Source organism: Coregonus lavaretus (assembly GCF_964263955.1).
Source record: "Coregonus lavaretus genome assembly, chromosome: 20".
NCBI classification, from domain to species: Eukaryota; Metazoa; Chordata; class Actinopteri; order Salmoniformes; family Salmonidae; genus Coregonus; species Coregonus lavaretus.
Genome location: NC_140007.1, coordinates 45830469 through 45846857, shown reverse-complemented (window position 1 = coordinate 45846857; position 16389 = coordinate 45830469). Strand labels below are relative to the sequence as shown.

The 16389-nt window shown below is 42.9% G+C and overlaps 1 protein-coding gene across 3 annotated transcripts in view; it reads right to left on the bottom strand.

The window, feature by feature from the left end:
• Positions 1-16389, bottom strand: part of rerea (arginine-glutamic acid dipeptide (RE) repeats a) — a 104153-nt gene that overhangs the window by 19410 nt on the left and 68354 nt on the right. For all 3 annotated transcript variants that reach the window (XM_084184241.1, XM_084184242.1, XM_084184240.1), the window contains exons 7-10: positions 6620-6782; positions 5508-5600; positions 4702-4901; positions 2230-2391 (exon numbers count right to left, since the gene is read on the bottom strand). In XM_084184241.1, the coding sequence (XP_084040367.1) occupies positions 2230-2391; positions 4702-4901; positions 5508-5600; positions 6620-6782 (618 nt within the window). The remainder of the gene's footprint in view (positions 1-2229; positions 2392-4701; positions 4902-5507; positions 5601-6619; positions 6783-16389) is intronic.

Below are 16389 nucleotides of genomic sequence, written 5' to 3'. Positions count from 1 at the left end.
ATTTTCAGCAAACTTAACATGTGTAAATATTTGTATGAACATAACAAGTTCAACAACTGAGACATAAATTGAACAAGTTCCACAGATATGTGACTAACAGAAATGGAATAATGTGTCCCTGAACAAAGGGGTGGTCAAAATCAAAAGTAACAGTCAGTATCTGGTGTGGCCACCAGCTGCATTAAGTACTACAGTGCATCCCCTTCCACATGGACTGCACCAGATGTGCCAGTTCTTGCTGTGAGATGTTACCCCACTCTTCCACCAAGGCACCTGCAAGTTCCAGGACATTTCTGGGAGGAATTGCCCTAGCCCTCACCCTCCGATCCAACAGGTCCCAGAGGTGCTCAATGGGATTGAGATCCGGGCTCTTCGCTGGCCATGGCAGAACACTAACATTCCTGTCTTGCAGGAAATCACGCACAGAACGAGCAGTATGGCTGGTGGCATTGTCATGCTGGAGGGTCATGTCAGGATGAGCCTGCAGGAAGAGTACCACATGAGGGAGGAGGATGTCTTCCCTGTAATGCACAGCGTTGAGATTGCCTGCAATGACAACAAGCTCAGTCCGATGATGCTGTGACACACCGCCCCAGACCATGACGGACCCTCCACCACCAAATCGATCCCGCTCCAGAGTACAGGCCTCGGTGTAATGCTCATTCCTTTGACGATAAACGCGAATCCGACCATCACCCCTGGTGAGACAAAACCGCGACTCGTCAGTGAAGAGCACTTTTCTGCCAGTCCTGTCTGGTCCAGCGACGGTGGGTTTGTGCCCATAGGTGACGTTGTTGCCAGTGATGTCTGGTGAGGACCTGCCTTACAACAAGCCTACAAGCCCTCAGTCCAGCCTCTCTCAGCCTATTGCGGACAGTCTGAGCACTGATGGAGGGATTGTGCGTTCCTGGTGTAACTCGGGCAGCTGTTGTTGCCATCCTGTACCTGTCCCGCAGGTGTGATGTTCGGATGTACCGATCCTGTGCAGGTGTTGTTACACGAGGTCTGCCACTGCGAGGACAATCAGCTGTCCGCCCTGTCTCCCTGTAGCGCTGTCTTAGGCGTCTCACAGGACGGACATTGCAATTTATTGCCCTGGCCACATCTGCAGTCCTCATGCCTCCTTGCAGCATGCCTTAGGCATGTTCACGCAGATGAGCAGGGACCCTGGGCATCTTTCTTTTGGTGTTTTTCAGAGTCAGTAGAAAGGCCTCTTTAGTGTCCTAAGTTTTCATAACAGTGACCTTAATTGCCTACCGTCTGTAAGCTGTTAGTGTCTTAACGACCGTTCCACAGGTGCATGTTCATTAATTGTTTATGGTTCATTGAACAAGCATGGGAAATCTTTACAATAAAGATCTGTGAAGTTACTTGGATTTTTACGAATTATCTTTGAAAGACAAGGTCCTGAAAAAGTTTCTTTTTTTGCTGAGTTTATATACACTACACTTGTTTAACACTTTTCTGGTTACTACATGATTCCATATGTGTTATTAAATAGTTTTGATGTCTTCACTATTATTTTACAATGTAGAAAATTTTAAAAATAAAGAAAAACCGTTGAATGAGTAGGTGTGTCCAAACTTTTGACCGGTAGTGTGTGTGTGTATCTCTGTGTGTGTCTGTCTGTGTCTCTGTGTGTGTGTGTCTGTCTGTGTCTCTCTCTCTCTGTGTGTGTGTGTCTTTCTGTGTGTCTGTGTCTGCGTGTGTCTCTCTGTGTGTGTCTCTATGTGTGTGTGTGTCTCTGTGTGTGTCTCTGTGTGTGTGTGTGTGTGTCTCTGTGTGTGTGTGTGTGTGTGTGTGTGTCTCTGTGTGTGTGTGTGTGTCTCTCTGTGTGTGTGTGTGTCTTTGTGTGTCTCTGTGTGTGTGTCTCTGTGTGTCTCTGTGTGTGTGTGTGTGTCTGTGTGTGTGTGTCTCTGTGTGTGTGTGTCTCTGTGTGTGTGTGTGTGTGTCTCTGTGTGTGTGTGTGTGTGTGTCTGTCTGTGTGTGTGTGTCTCTGTGTGTGTGTGTGTCTCTGTGTGTGTGTGTGTGTGTGTGTGTGTGTCTCTGTCTCTCTGTGTGTGTGTCTCTGTGTGTGTGTCTTTGTGTGTCTCTGTGTGTGTGTCTCTCTGTGTGTGTGTGTGTGTCTCTGTGTGTGTGTGTGTGTCTCTGTGTGTGTGTGTGTGTGTCTTTGTGTGTGTGTGTGTGTGTGTGTGTCTTTGTGGGTGTGTCTCTGTATGTGTACTCTACCTTGCTGGGTTTCTTCATGGGATCGGTCTTGCTGTCAGTGCTGTCTGTGGAGGCTGCGGAGGGGGAGGTACGGCCACTACACCGCAGGTCCTCATTGGTTGGAGACGCTCGTCCATCAGGACTGGCTGTCTGCTTCTTACGGCCACTACGGAGCGTCGACATCTACACACACACGGGGCAAGGGAACACAGGCCAAAATCAGAATTACCACGGAGCAAGGGAACACAGGCCAAAACCAGAATTACCACGGAGCAAGGGAACACAGGCCAAAACCAGAATTACCACGGAGCAAGGGAACACAGGCCAAAACCAGAATTACCACGGAGCAAGGGAACACAGGCCAAAACCAGAATTACCTCGGAGCAAGGGAACACAGGCCAAAACCAGAATTACCACGGAGCAAGGGAACACAGGCCAAGGGAACACAGGCCAAGGGAACACAGGCCAAAACCAGAATTACCACGGAGCAAGGGAACACAGGCCAAGGGAACACAGGCCAAAAATTACTTGATAGTGTGTGTTGATGAATGTGCGTGTGGATGATAGTGTGTGTTGATGAATGTGTACTGTGAGTATAAGTCCCTCCATGCAGAATAAAAGTGTGAGAGAGAGACTGATAGAGACAGAAAGAGAACTAGAGAGAGAGACTGATAGAGACAGAAAGAGAACTAGAGAGAGAGACTGATAGAGACAGAAAGAGAACTAGAGAGAGAGAAAGAGAGAGAGACAGAGAGAGAACAAGAGACAGAAAGAGAGAGACTGATAGAGACAGAGAACTAGAGACAGCGAGAGAGAAAGAGAGAGAGAGAGAACTAGAGACAGCGAGAGAGAAAGAGAGAGAGAGAGAGAGAGACAGAGAACTAGAGACAGCGAGAGAGAAAGAGAGAGAGAGAGAACTAGAGACAGCGAGAGAGAAAGAGAGAGAGAGAGAACTAGAGACAGCGAGAGAGAAAGAGAGAGAGAGAGAGAGAGAACTAGAGAGAGAGACTGATAGAGACAGAAAGAGAACTAGAGAGAGAGACTGATAGAGACAGAAAGAGAGAGAAAGAGAGAGAGACAGAGAGAGAACAAGAGACAGAAAGAGAGAGAAAGAGAGAGAGACAGAGAACTAGAGACAGCGAGAGAGAAAGAGAGAGAGACTGATAGAGACAGAGAGAACTAGAGACAGCGAGAGAGAAAGAGAGAGAGAGAGAGAACTAGAGACAGCGAGAGAGAAAGAGAGAGAGAGAGAGAGACAGAGAACTAGAGACAGCGAGAGAGAAAGAGAGACAGAGAGAACTAGAGACAGCGAGAGAGAAAGAGAGACAGAGAGAACTAGAGACAGCGAGAGAGAAAGAGAGAGAGAGAACTAGAGACAGCGAGAGAGAAAGAGAGACAGAGAGAACTAGAGACAGAAAGAGAGAGAGAGACTAATAGAGACAGAGAGAACTAGAGACAGCGAGAGAGAAAGAGAGAGAACTAGAGACAGCGAGAGAGAGAGACAGAGAGAACTAGAGACAGAAAGAGAGAGAGACTAATAGAGACAGAGAGAACTAGAGACAGCGAGAGAGAAAGAGAGAGAGAGAGAGAGAGACAGAACTAGAGACAGCGAGAGAGAAAGAGAGAGAACTAGAGACAGCGAGAGAGAAAGAGAGAGACAGAGAGAGAACTAGAGACAGAAAGAGAGAGAGAGACTAATAGAGACAGAGAGAACTAGAGACAGCGAGAGAGAAAGAGAGAGAGAGAGAGAGACAGAACTAGAGACAGCGAGAGAGAAAGAGAGAGAACTAGAGACAGCGAGAGAGAAAGAGAGAGACAGAGAGAGAACTAGAGACAGAAAGAGAGAGAGAGACTAATAGAGACAGAGAGAACTAGAGACAGCGAGAGAGAAAGAGAGAGAGAGAGAGAGAGACAGAACTAGAGACAGCGAGAGAGAAAGAGAGAGAACTAGAGACAGCGAGAGAGAAAGAGAGACAGAGAGAGAACTAGAGAAAGAGAGAGAACTAGAGAAAGAGAGAGAGAGAGAGAGAACTAGAGACAGTGAGAGAGAAAGAGAGAGAGAGAGAGAGAACTAGAGACAGTGAGAGAGAAAGAGAGAGAGAGAGAGAGAACTAGAGACAGCGAGAGAGAAAGAGAGAGAGAGAGAGAGAGACAGAACTAGAGACAGCGAGAGAGAAAGAGAGACAGAGAACTAGAGACAGCGAGAGAGAAAGAGAGAGAGAAAGAGAGAGAGACAGAGAGAGCGAGAGAGAAAGAGAGAGAGAAAGAGAGAGAGACAGAGAGAACTAGAGACAGCGAGAGAGAAAGAGAGAGAACTAGAGACAGAAAGAGAGAGAGAGACTGATAGAGAGAAAGAGAACTAGAGAGAGAGAGACTGTCTGTGTGTGTGTGTGACGGTGTCTGTGTGTGTGTGTGTGTGTGTGACTGTGTGTCTGTGTGTGTGTGTGTGTGTGTGTGTGTGTGACTGTGTGTGTGTGTGTGTGTACTCCGTACCGATCCTCTGTTGCGTCTGGTCTTCATGCTATGCTTCCCGCTGAGTCCATCCTCATCCTCTTTGACAGGTTTGAACATGAACGGGGGCGGGTCCACTGGCTTCTCGATGGGGGGCAGCTCGCCGTACTTCTTAAAGTGGATACGACAGTCTGTACACAACAAGATGTTCTCTCTGCCACCGTGGTGCCAGTCCTTAGAGGCTGAGAGAGAGACGGAGACAGGACATTTATTTAGTCATCGAGATAGCGCTTTCTGTTAGTCAGAGACGGGGTATAGTCTGCTACATCTGGATGTATAAAGCCTGTTTTAATGTTGACACCGTGGTGCCAGTCCCTTAGAGGCTGAGAGAGACAGTGGTGTGGTTTACAATGGTGAGAGAGGTCTTACACAGTCACTGACAGATACTCTACTAACAAACGAGTCATTAAATCACTCAGACAGACAGGTGTACATCTGAAACCACTGGGGTGTACTCAGAGATATACCACTCAGACAGACAGGTGTACATCTGAAATCACTTCTTGGCTCTGCCAGTTAGGGGAGACCAGAGATAACCAGCTGTGTGTGTGATAATGAGGTAGAGAGATGGGCTGTCAGCTGTAATTTGATGTACTCAGGCAGGCTCCCAACGCTCCAGACACACAGTCCTCTCTCTGTAGGAGGTGGGATTCCTACTGATCACACAATATCATGAGGATCACAGGTCCATATGACGGTGTGTGTATATCTGTGTGTGAGAGAAAGTGAGCGTGTCTTGTGTTTCAGCGTGTTTGAGTGTGTGTGTGTGTGTGCGTGCATCATCTTACTGGTGGTGAAACAGTGTCGGCAGGCGTATCCCTTCAGTTCCTGCTCACTGTCTTCACTGTCGAAGTCATCTTCACTGGCTGAGCTTAGATCCACTGGAGGAGAACAGAACACACATGGTTATCAAACACCAATAGTACTGTTCTAAACCTCTCACTAGTGTTATCAATGCAATGCTGCCATACTACTAGTGTTATCAATGCAATGCTGCCATACTACTAGTGTTATCAATGCAATGCTGCCATACTACTCGTGTTATCAATGCAATGCTGCCATACTACTAGTGTTATCAATGCAATGCTGCCATACTACTAGTGTTATCAATGCAATGCTGCCATACTACTAGTGTTATCAATGCAATGCTGCCATACTACTAGTGTTATCAATGCAATGCTGCCATACTACTAGTGTTATCAATGCAATGCTGCCATACTACTAGTGTTATCAATGCAATGCTGCCATACTACTAGTGTTATCAATGCAATGCTGCCATACTACTAGTGTTATCAATGCAATGCTGCCATACTACTAGTGTTATCAATGCAATGCTGCCATACTACTAGTGTTATCAATGCAATGCTGCCATACTACTAGTGTTATCAATGCAATGCTGCCATACTACTAGTGTTATCAATGCAATGCTGCCATACTACTAGTGTTATCAATGCAATGCTGCCATACTACTAGTGTTATCAATGCAATGCTGCCATACTACTAGTGTTATCAATGCAATGCTGCCATACTACTAGTGTTATCAATGCAATGCTGCCATACTACTAGTGTTATCAATGCAATGCTGCCATTCTACTAGTGGTAACCATTTGCTCTACCTCTAACACAGTATTATTTTTGCCAAACCTGTTCTTGTCATTTGAGTCGCTTACAAGCCTTTTAAAAGGGTAAAATGTACCCGGAGTAACCAGAAACTGACCATATTTAGTGGCCTGTGTGAGTGGTTTCTCTGTCCTCGCCTGCTCGATAGGGCTTTGACATTCATCATTATATTTCTATGGCAACATAACTGTTCCTACTTACAGAACTCTGAGGAGGGTGGTCTAGATGGGATGTTGATGGGGCTGGAGGCGGTACGGGTTAGGGTTAGGATACTACTTACAGAACTCTGAGGAGGGTGGTCTAGATGGGATGTTGACGGGGGTGGAGGCGGTGCGCGTCTTGATGCGTCGGAACACAGGCTGGCGGCGGTGTCTACGGTGGGCTCGGGACGACGCTGCCTCAGGAGTCTTCTTCCAGTAGTAGTAGAAGGTTATCAACTCACCCTGAAAGGCAAAGAGGAAAAGCACACCATGAGGACCACAGAACACACACTCATATAGCAGTAGTAGAAGGTTATCAACTCCCCCCGTATAGGACACGGAGAGAGGGAGGATAAGGAACGAGCACGCTGAACTGTGTATCTTACTCGTGTAGGAACCAGGTGAAAACAGAGCGCACCCACACATTAACATTCACAATGACTCTCCAATTTCTTGTAGTTCTCTCTGCCCCATGACAAAATGTGTAGAATTGCAGGAAACTAGTTTTAAAACGGTAAACCTGCCTCTCCACTCCATGGCAAACTGTGTAGAATTGCAGGAAATTTGCTTTAAAACAGCAACATTTAGTCTCTGGGGCCAAAATGAGGGCCTCTAAACTAACTGTCACCGTTGCTGAAAAACATCCTAGTGGAAACATTTCAGACATGGTAAATCATTCCCTAATGTACTAACATCCAAGTTAGCTATTAGATGATCTAACAGCCACTGTGTCACATAACGAGGAAAATACCACAGTGCTTTGGATTGTACTGAGCCCATGACTCACTGAGTCCATGACTCCAGGTCACTGAGTCCACGACTCCAGGTCACTGAGACCATGACTCCATGCCAGGTTTTGCTTGCAGCCGGGTGTGTTTGTGCCGCGCTGCTGTGGTTGTGTGTGTCTGTCAGTTGCAGGATTAGGCAGGGAGGCTGGGAGGCCGGGAGAGCGGGAGGCAGAATGGCTGGCTGAATGATGGGGTATTAGGAGCAGTGCTGTTGGGGCTGCCTGGGTGGCAGGCGGCTCAATGGGAACAAAAGAACATGTCGGGGAGAGCTTTGCTGCTACAAATAGGGACCGAAATGGTTCCTCGCCCTGCCGCTGGAGGAGTCAATTGAACTTTAATCAAACATTCAGCGCCTGGGCTGTGTGTATGTGCGTGTGTGTGTTATACTGAGAGTGTGTGTATTATTCTAAGTGTGTTGTGTGTTGTGTGTGTGTGTGTGCGTGTGTTAGCTCTGTCAGAAAGCGAGGGATAAATCCTTTGCACAAAAGGGCTGGCAGGAAATCAACGGCGGCGTGAGAACATTAACACATGCAATCATGGATCAGAGGACTCTTTGCTGAGGGTTGGCAGTACGGCTACATTAACTACTAATGTCCTTTCAGGTTTCACTCCGAATAATACACACTCTGAATAATACACACTCCGAATAATACACCCCCCGAATAATACACACACTCCGAATAATACACACACTCCGAATAATACACACACTCCGAATAATACACACACTCCGAATAATACACCCCCCGAATAATACACCCCCCGAATAATACACACTCCGAATAATACACACTGGGGGTTGTAGTCTTGAGCTATCTCTACCCCAACCTGAAACCCCAACTCTCTCTCTCTCTCTCCCCCACCCTGAACCCCCAACTCTCGCTCTCTCTCTCCCCTACCCTGAACCCCCAACTCTCTCTCTCTCTCTCCCCTACCCTGAACCCCCAACTCTCACCACCACTGCATTTGAATTCATTCATGATTAATTCATTCATGAAAGGATAGCGAGAGAGTATTGATGAACTGCTGTTATCTTCATTGTAAAAATTATAACTCCTGTTTATGACTCAAAGGACAGTAAACGACTATGTCAGTGTGTGGAGAAGTGCTGAGCAATTAACCAACATTTGTTTTCTTCTGGTTAATTGACCATGTCGGTTCAATTACTTGAATTCCATTTAGTTCGTTTTTTTTGTGAGCCCAACATGCCATTTCTCTAAAGCGAAATCAAATCATTCATGAGAGAAATCAAGTCAAGAACTATGTGGGACGCTGGGTTGTAGTTTTCATTAAGCAAATATTCAAACTAGTTCACAACGCAGAAACATGGAAATTAAATACAATGATCATAATCCATTGGTTGGATGGCATACCAGTCGAGGTATACCAAACCTTTTTTGATGTACTCAGAGGACCGTTATTAGCATGTTTTAACCACTCCTATGTAAATGGTAGATTATCAGACTCTCAAGAAGGTGGTCTGATTGAATTATTACTGAAACAGGATACAAGTGGGAAATATAAAGATCCTGTCCATTTAAACACATTGGAGGCCCCTTACATTTTAGTCATTTAGCAGACGCTCTTTATCCAGAGCGACTTACAGGACAGATTTTTCACCTAGTCGGCTTGGGGATTAGAACCAGCGACCTTTCGGTTACTGGCACAACGCTCTTAACCACTAAGCTACCTGCCGCCCCTTACACTTCAGTGTTGTGATGCAAAAATTCTAGCAAAATGTATAGCGCATAGAATTAAAAAGGTATTCTTTCTAATCAGACAGGTTTTTTACATGGACGATACATTGGAGATAATATAAGGCAAGTACTGGAAACAATAGAACACAATGAAAAATCTGGGAAGCCAGGCCTGCTATTCATAGCAGACTTTGAAAAGGCATTTGATAAAGTACGACTGGAGTTTATATATAAATTCCTGGAGCATTTCAATTTTGGAGGATCTCTTATAAAATGGGTTAAAATCATGTATAGTAACCCTAGGTGTAAAATAGTAAATAATGGCTATTTCTCCGAAAGTTTTAAACTGTCAAGAGGAGTGAAACTAGGTTGTCCACTATCAGCATATCTATTTATTATGGCCATAGAAATGTTAGCTATTAAAATCAGATCCAACAATAATATCAAGGGATTAGAAATCCAGGGCTTAAAAACAAAGGTGTCATTGTACGCTGATGATTCATGTTTTCTTTAAAATCCACAACTTCAATCCCTCCACAGCCTCATAGAGGATCTAGATACATTTTCTAACCTCTCTGGATTACAACCAAATTACGATAAATGTACTAAATTACGTAATGGATCACTAAAAATAAAGAACTTACATAACCATGTAGTTTACCACTAAAATGGTCTGATGGTGATGTGGATATACTCGGAATACATATCCCAAAGGAAATAAATGATCTCACTTCAATACATTTTTATAGAAAGTTAGCAAAAATAGATAAGATCTTGCTACCATGGAAAGGTAAATACCAGTCTATTTGTGGAAAATCACCCTGATTAACTCTTTAGTAAATAATAAATAATAATATGCTATTTAGCAGACGCTTTTATACAAAGCGACTTACAGTCATGCGTGCATAATATTTTTTTGTGTATGGGTGGTCCCGGGGGTCGAACCCACTACCCTGGCGTTACAAGCGCCGTGCTCTACCAGCTGAGCTACAGAGGACCACAATTATTATCCCAGTTTACCTATTTGCTTATGGTCTTGCCTACGCCTAGTGAACAGTTTTTAAAAAATGATATGAGAAAAAAATATTCCATTTTATTTGGAACGCAAGCCAGACAAAATTAAACAGGCCTATTTATATAATGAATATGAATTCGGAGGACAGAATTGATTAAATATTAAAGCATTAGACCTATCACTAAAAGCTTCAGTCATACAAAAGTTATACTTAAATCCGAAATGGTTCTCTAGTAAACTAGTAAGATTGTCTCACCCCATGTTCAAGAATGGCCTTTTTCCCCTTTATTCAGATTACAACCTCTCACTTTCAGTTATTTGAAAAGGAAATAATCTCCCAAATATCACTATTTCTAAAACAAGCCATAGAAAGTTGGTTGGAATTTCAATTTAATCCTCCAGAAACGACAGAACAAATAATGCAACAAATATTGTGGTAAAACTCAAATATATTAATTGATTAAAAAAAAACATATTTTGATTTTTTTTTAAATAAAGGTATAATCTTCGTAAATGATATCATCGGTATGACTGGTGGAGTTATGTCGCACATGCAGCTAACTAAAACATATGGAAATGTCTGCTCTACCCAAAATTACAACCAAATAATTGCAGCATTACCGCAAAAATGGAAGAGGAAAGTGGAAGGGGAAAAAGTAAGGAACTTGTCTGTCGGCCCTGCATTAAAGAACAATCTAGATTGCAAAATAGTTGGGAAGAGATTTTGACGTACCGATTCCATGGCATAGTGTTTATGAACTGATACGCAAAACAACGGTGGATTTAACATTTAGGATTTTTGAATTTAAATTATTGCTACCAATAGAATGTTATTTATATGGGGGATACAATCTTCCCAGCTCTGCAGATTTTGCTGCAAAGAGACAGAATCATTAGATCATTTGTTTTGGTACTGTCCATTTGTAGCTTGTTTTTGGACACAGGTCCAGGAATGGCTGAAGGATTGCAATATTTACCTGGAGCTAACCCTGCAGATAGCACTACTGGGTGATCTGAAAAGTCATAGTCAATCGATCAATAATATAATAATACTTTTAGCAATACGGTTGAAAAATATATGGAAAATAGAAATCCAATATGGATGGTGTTAAGAGATAGATGGGAGGTGTTGAATGGAGCTGAAGGATGGGACTAATAACTAACATCAACTAATAACACGATAAAAAATGTAAAGCATCCTGTGTCCATACTAAGTACAGTTGAAGTCGGAAGTTTACATACACTTAGGTTGGAGTCATTAAAACTTGTTTTTTCAACCACTCCACAAATTTCTTGTTAACAAACTATAGTTTTAGCAAGTCGGTTAGGACATCTACTTTGTGCATAACACAAGTAATTTCAGTGGGTCAGAAGTTTACATACACTAAGTTGACTGTGCCTTTAAACAGCTTGGAAAATTCCAGAAAATGTAATGGCTTTAGAAGCTTCTGATAGGCTAATTGACATCATTTGAGTGAATTGGAGGTGTACCTGTGGATGTATTTCAAGGCCTACCTTCAAACTCAGTGCCTCTTTGCTTGAAATCATGGGAAAATCAAAAGAAATCAGCCAAGACCTCAGAAAAACAATTGTAGACCTCCACAAGTCTGGTTCATCCTTGGGAGCAATTTCCAAACGCCTGAAGGTACCACGTTCATCTGTACAAACAATAGTACGTAAGTATAAACACCATGGGACCAAGCAGCCGTCATACCGCTCAGGAATGAGACGCGTTCTGTCTCCTAGAGATGAACGTACTTTGGTGCGAAAAGTGCAAATCAATCCCAGAACAGCAGCAAAGGACCTTGTGAAGATACTGGAGGAAACAGGTACAACATTATCTATATCCACAGTAAAACGAGTCCTATATCGACATAACCTGAAAGGCTGCTCAGCAAGGAAGAAGCCACTGCTCCAAAACCGCCATAAAAAAGCCAGACTACGGTTTGCAACTGCAAATGGGGACAAAGATCGTACTTTTTGGAGAAATGTCCTCTGGTCTGATGAAACAAAAATAGAACTGTTTGGCCATAATGACCATCGTTATGTTTGCAGGAAAAAGGGGAACGCTTGCAAGCCGAAGAACACCATCCCAACCGTGAAGCATGGGGGTGGCAGCATCATGCTGTGGGGGTGCTTAGCTGCAGGAGGGACTGGTGCACTTCAGAAAATAGATGGCATCATGAGGAAGGAAAATTATGTGGATATATTGAAGCAACATCTCAAGACATTAGTCAGGAAGTTAAAGCTTGGTCGCAAATGGGTCTTCCAAATGGACAATGACCCTAAGCATACTTCCAAAGTTGTGGCAAAATGGCTTAAGGACAACAAGTCAAGGTATTGATCATTAGAAAACTATTTTGCAATTATGTTAGGACAGCTGAAAACGGTTGTGCTGATTAAAGAAGCAATAAAACTGGCCTTCTTGAGATTAGTTGAGTATCTGGAGTATCAGCAATTGTGGGTTCGATTACAGGCTCAAAACGGCCAGAAACTAACTTTCTTCTGAAACTCGTCAGTCTATTCTTGTTCTGAGAAATGAAGGCTATTCCATATGAGAAAAAGCCATATCTCAGACTGGCCAATAAATGAAAAAATTAAGATGGGCAGTCAGATATGGCTTTTTCTTTGCAACTCTGCCTAGGTCAGCATCCCGGAGTCGCCTCTTCACTGTTGACGTTGAGACTGGTGTTTTGCAGGTACTATTTAATGAAGCTGCCAGTTGAGGACCTGTGAGGCGCCTGTTTCTCAAACTAAACACTAAGGTATTTGTCCTCTTGCTCAGTTGTGCACCGGGGTCTCCCACTCCTCTTTCTATTCTGGTTAGAGCCAGTTTGCGCTGTTCTTTGAAGGGAGTAGTACACGGCGTTGTACGAGATCTTCAGTTTCTTGGCAGTTTCTCGCATGGAATAGCCTTCATTTCTCAGAACAAGAATAGACTGACGAGTTTCAGAAGAAAGTTTTTTTTGTTTCTGGCCATTTTGAGCCTGTAATCGAACCCACAATTGCTGATGCTCCAGATACTCAACTAGAGTAGGGAGCAGGTGCTGGCTGAGCGAAGGCAGGGTAGAGTGAGCACTTGACAGGCAGGGTAAGCAGGCAGGCAGAGACGTCCTGATGTGAAATCTAATTGAACTGTGCAGATCAGACGTTTCAAGCGGCGGGGTCCAGAGCAGGCTGAGTGTGACATTTTTTTTTTGTTACAGCCTGAATTTAAAATGGATTAAATTGAGATTTTGGGTCACTGATCTACACACAATATCACATAATGTGAAAGTGGAATTTTGTTTTTAGATTTTTTTTTCTGAATTAATTACAAATGAAAAGCTGAAATGTCTTGATTCAATAAGTATTCTACCCCTTTGTTATGTCAAGCCTAAATAAGTTCAGGAGTAAAAATGTCCTTAACAAGTCACATAATAAATTGCATGGACTCACTCTGTGTGCAATAATAGTGGTTAACATGATTGCTGAATGACTACCCCTTCTCTGTACCACACACATACAATTTACAGTGCCTTCAGAGAGTATTCACACATCTAGACTTTTCCCAAACATTTCGTGTTACAAAGTGGGATTAAAATCGATTTAATTGTCATTTTTTTGTCAACAATCTAAACAAAATACTCAATATCAAAGTGGAAGAAAAAGTCTAACATTTGCAAAAGAATTATGAAAAATAAAACACAAATATATCTTGATTCGATAAGTATTCAAACCCCTGAGTTAGTACATGTTAGAAACACATTTGGCAGTGATTACGGCTATGAGTCTTTCTAAGTAAGTCTCTAAGAGCTTTCCACATTCCAACATTTGCCCATTATTCTTTTCAAAATTCTTCAAGCTCGGTCAAATTGGTTGTTGATCATTGCTAGACAACCATTTTCAAGTCTTGCCATAGATTTTCAAGCAGATTTATGTAAAAACTAACTCGGCCACTCTGGAAACATTCACTGTCTTCTCGGTAAGCAATTCAGTGTAGATTTTGTAAGTGAAAGAGCTAGCTTGCTACCTCTACGCTAACTAGGGATGGGCATTTGAAATGATTTCAGTATTTGAATAATATTTTATTTTTTTTCGGATATCCGGATAGTCGAAATACATGTGTTTTAGAGGGAGAAAAAAAAATCCCCCTCAAAACTAAAATGAATACTTGCTCTCGAGACTCTAACTCTGCTTGTTCAGTGGGGGAGGGGCGAGAGAGGAGCGGGGACTGGTGTGAGTGACCGTACGTGTGTGGCACGGAGGGAGGGAGAGGGAGAGGGAGAGAGAGACAGAGAGAGAGAGAGAGAGGGAGAGGGAGAGAGAGACAGAGAGAGAGAGAGAGAGAGAGAGAGAGAGAGAGAGAGACAGAGAGAGAGACAGAGAGAGAGAAAGAAAGTAGCCAAACCGACTCACGCTAGTTAGACAAACTTGTTGCTGGTTATCTATCACAACATCTGGTGGTGCCTGTCGTGACTGCATCAAATCGTTGTAAAGAAGCTAGCTAGCTACAGTAGCCAGCTAAGTAAGCCAGCTAGCTAGCTAAAGTCACAAGGCTAATTTAGATAATTAAATTAGCCTCTTAAATTAAATTATCTGCTACCTGACTTCAACAACAGCAGCTCTCTCTCACCTACCAGCAGGTTGACAACCACACAGTCTAACAGTACTGGCAGACACACACAGTCTTGTTTAACTAACCTTGTAGGGACACAATTTATAACCATTCAAAATCCTATTTTCCCTAACCCATACCCTAACCTTAATCCTAACTCCTAACCCTAACCCTAAAACTAACCCTAACCCTAATTCTAACACAAATTATACCTTAACTCTAAACCCCCCCCCAGAAATAGCATTTGACCTTGTGTGGAACAACAACAACAAAAAATGTCCCCAGTTGGTCAGATTTAGGTTTGTTTACTATTCTTGTGAGGATATCTGTTCCCCACAAGTACAGTTAAACATGTCCACACGCGTGTCATGGTAGCCCTCAAATCACTCACAGTGAGTCAAGTATCATTATACTACCACTGGAACGACAAAAAGGTGCGCTGCTGAGTGTGGAAACAGTTGGACGTAACCGTTGGAAGGAGGAGGAAGCAAAATAAATAGTCCAAATGGATTGGCTGTTACGTTGATCATTTTCCTCGGGTGGAAAATACACTTTTACGATCAAAGAGAAAACCTGTTTTAGAGCCGCAGGGAAATAAGATGGTAGTATTCGTGTGGCTCCTACCTTGCTTGAGTATAAAATGGATTCCATCTGCATCATATGAGTCTAACATAAGCAGAGGAAGGAGGGAGTGCTCTTTCTCAGTCTTATTAGGGAAACATTTAATGCAGTGAAGCATTGGCTAGACGAGGGGAGGTGTGTCAAACATGACCGTTCATTCCTGTGGTTGTAAGGCTGTGAGTGAATTAGTGTCAAACAGACAGATTGACAAACAGTTTAAATAGCTCCACCAATCTGCCCGTCTGTCAACTAGGTTCTCTCTGGAGCCATACAGGGATGATATCTTAAGACTGATCTTGTTATTTTACCAAAAATAGATGTCACTAACACTGTCATCATGGCATACGCTTGGGGCGGTGACAGCTGTTTTAACTGACTTGTGATTCCTTCATTGTGGAAATGAGTAAATCTATTTAGGATTTACAAATATCTCATGATAAAATAACTAAAATAAATTATACATTTATAAAAGTCTCCACAAAACTACATTTAAATTATACTGTAAGAAGTGACTGTCCTAAATTGTGTGTATGTATGTATAAATACAGTGCATTTGGAAAGTATTCAGACCCCTTGACTTTTTCCACATTTTGTTAAGTTACAGCCTTACTCTAAAATGTATTAAATAACTACAAATGCTCATCAATCTACACACAACACCCCATAATGACAAAGCAAAAACAGATTGAGATGTTTGCAAATGTATACACTACCGGTCAAAAGTTTTAGAACACCTACTCATTCAAGGGTTTTTCTTTATTTTTACTATTTTCTACATTGTAGAATAATAGTGAAGGCATCAAAACTATGAAATAACACATTTGGAATCATGTGGTAACCAAAAAAAGTGTTAAACAAATCAAAATATACTTTATATGTCAGATTCTTCAAATAGCCACCGTTTGCCTTGATGACAGCTTTGCACACTCTTGGCATTCTCTCAACCAGCTTCACCTGGAATGCTTTTCCAACATATGCTGAGCACCCGTTGGCTGCTTTTCCTTCACTCTGCGGTCCGAATCATCCCAAACCATCTCAATTTGGTTGAGGTCGGGGGATTGTGGAGGCCAGGTCATCTGATGCAGCACTTCATCACTCTCCTTCTTGGTCAAATAGCCCTTACATAGCCTGG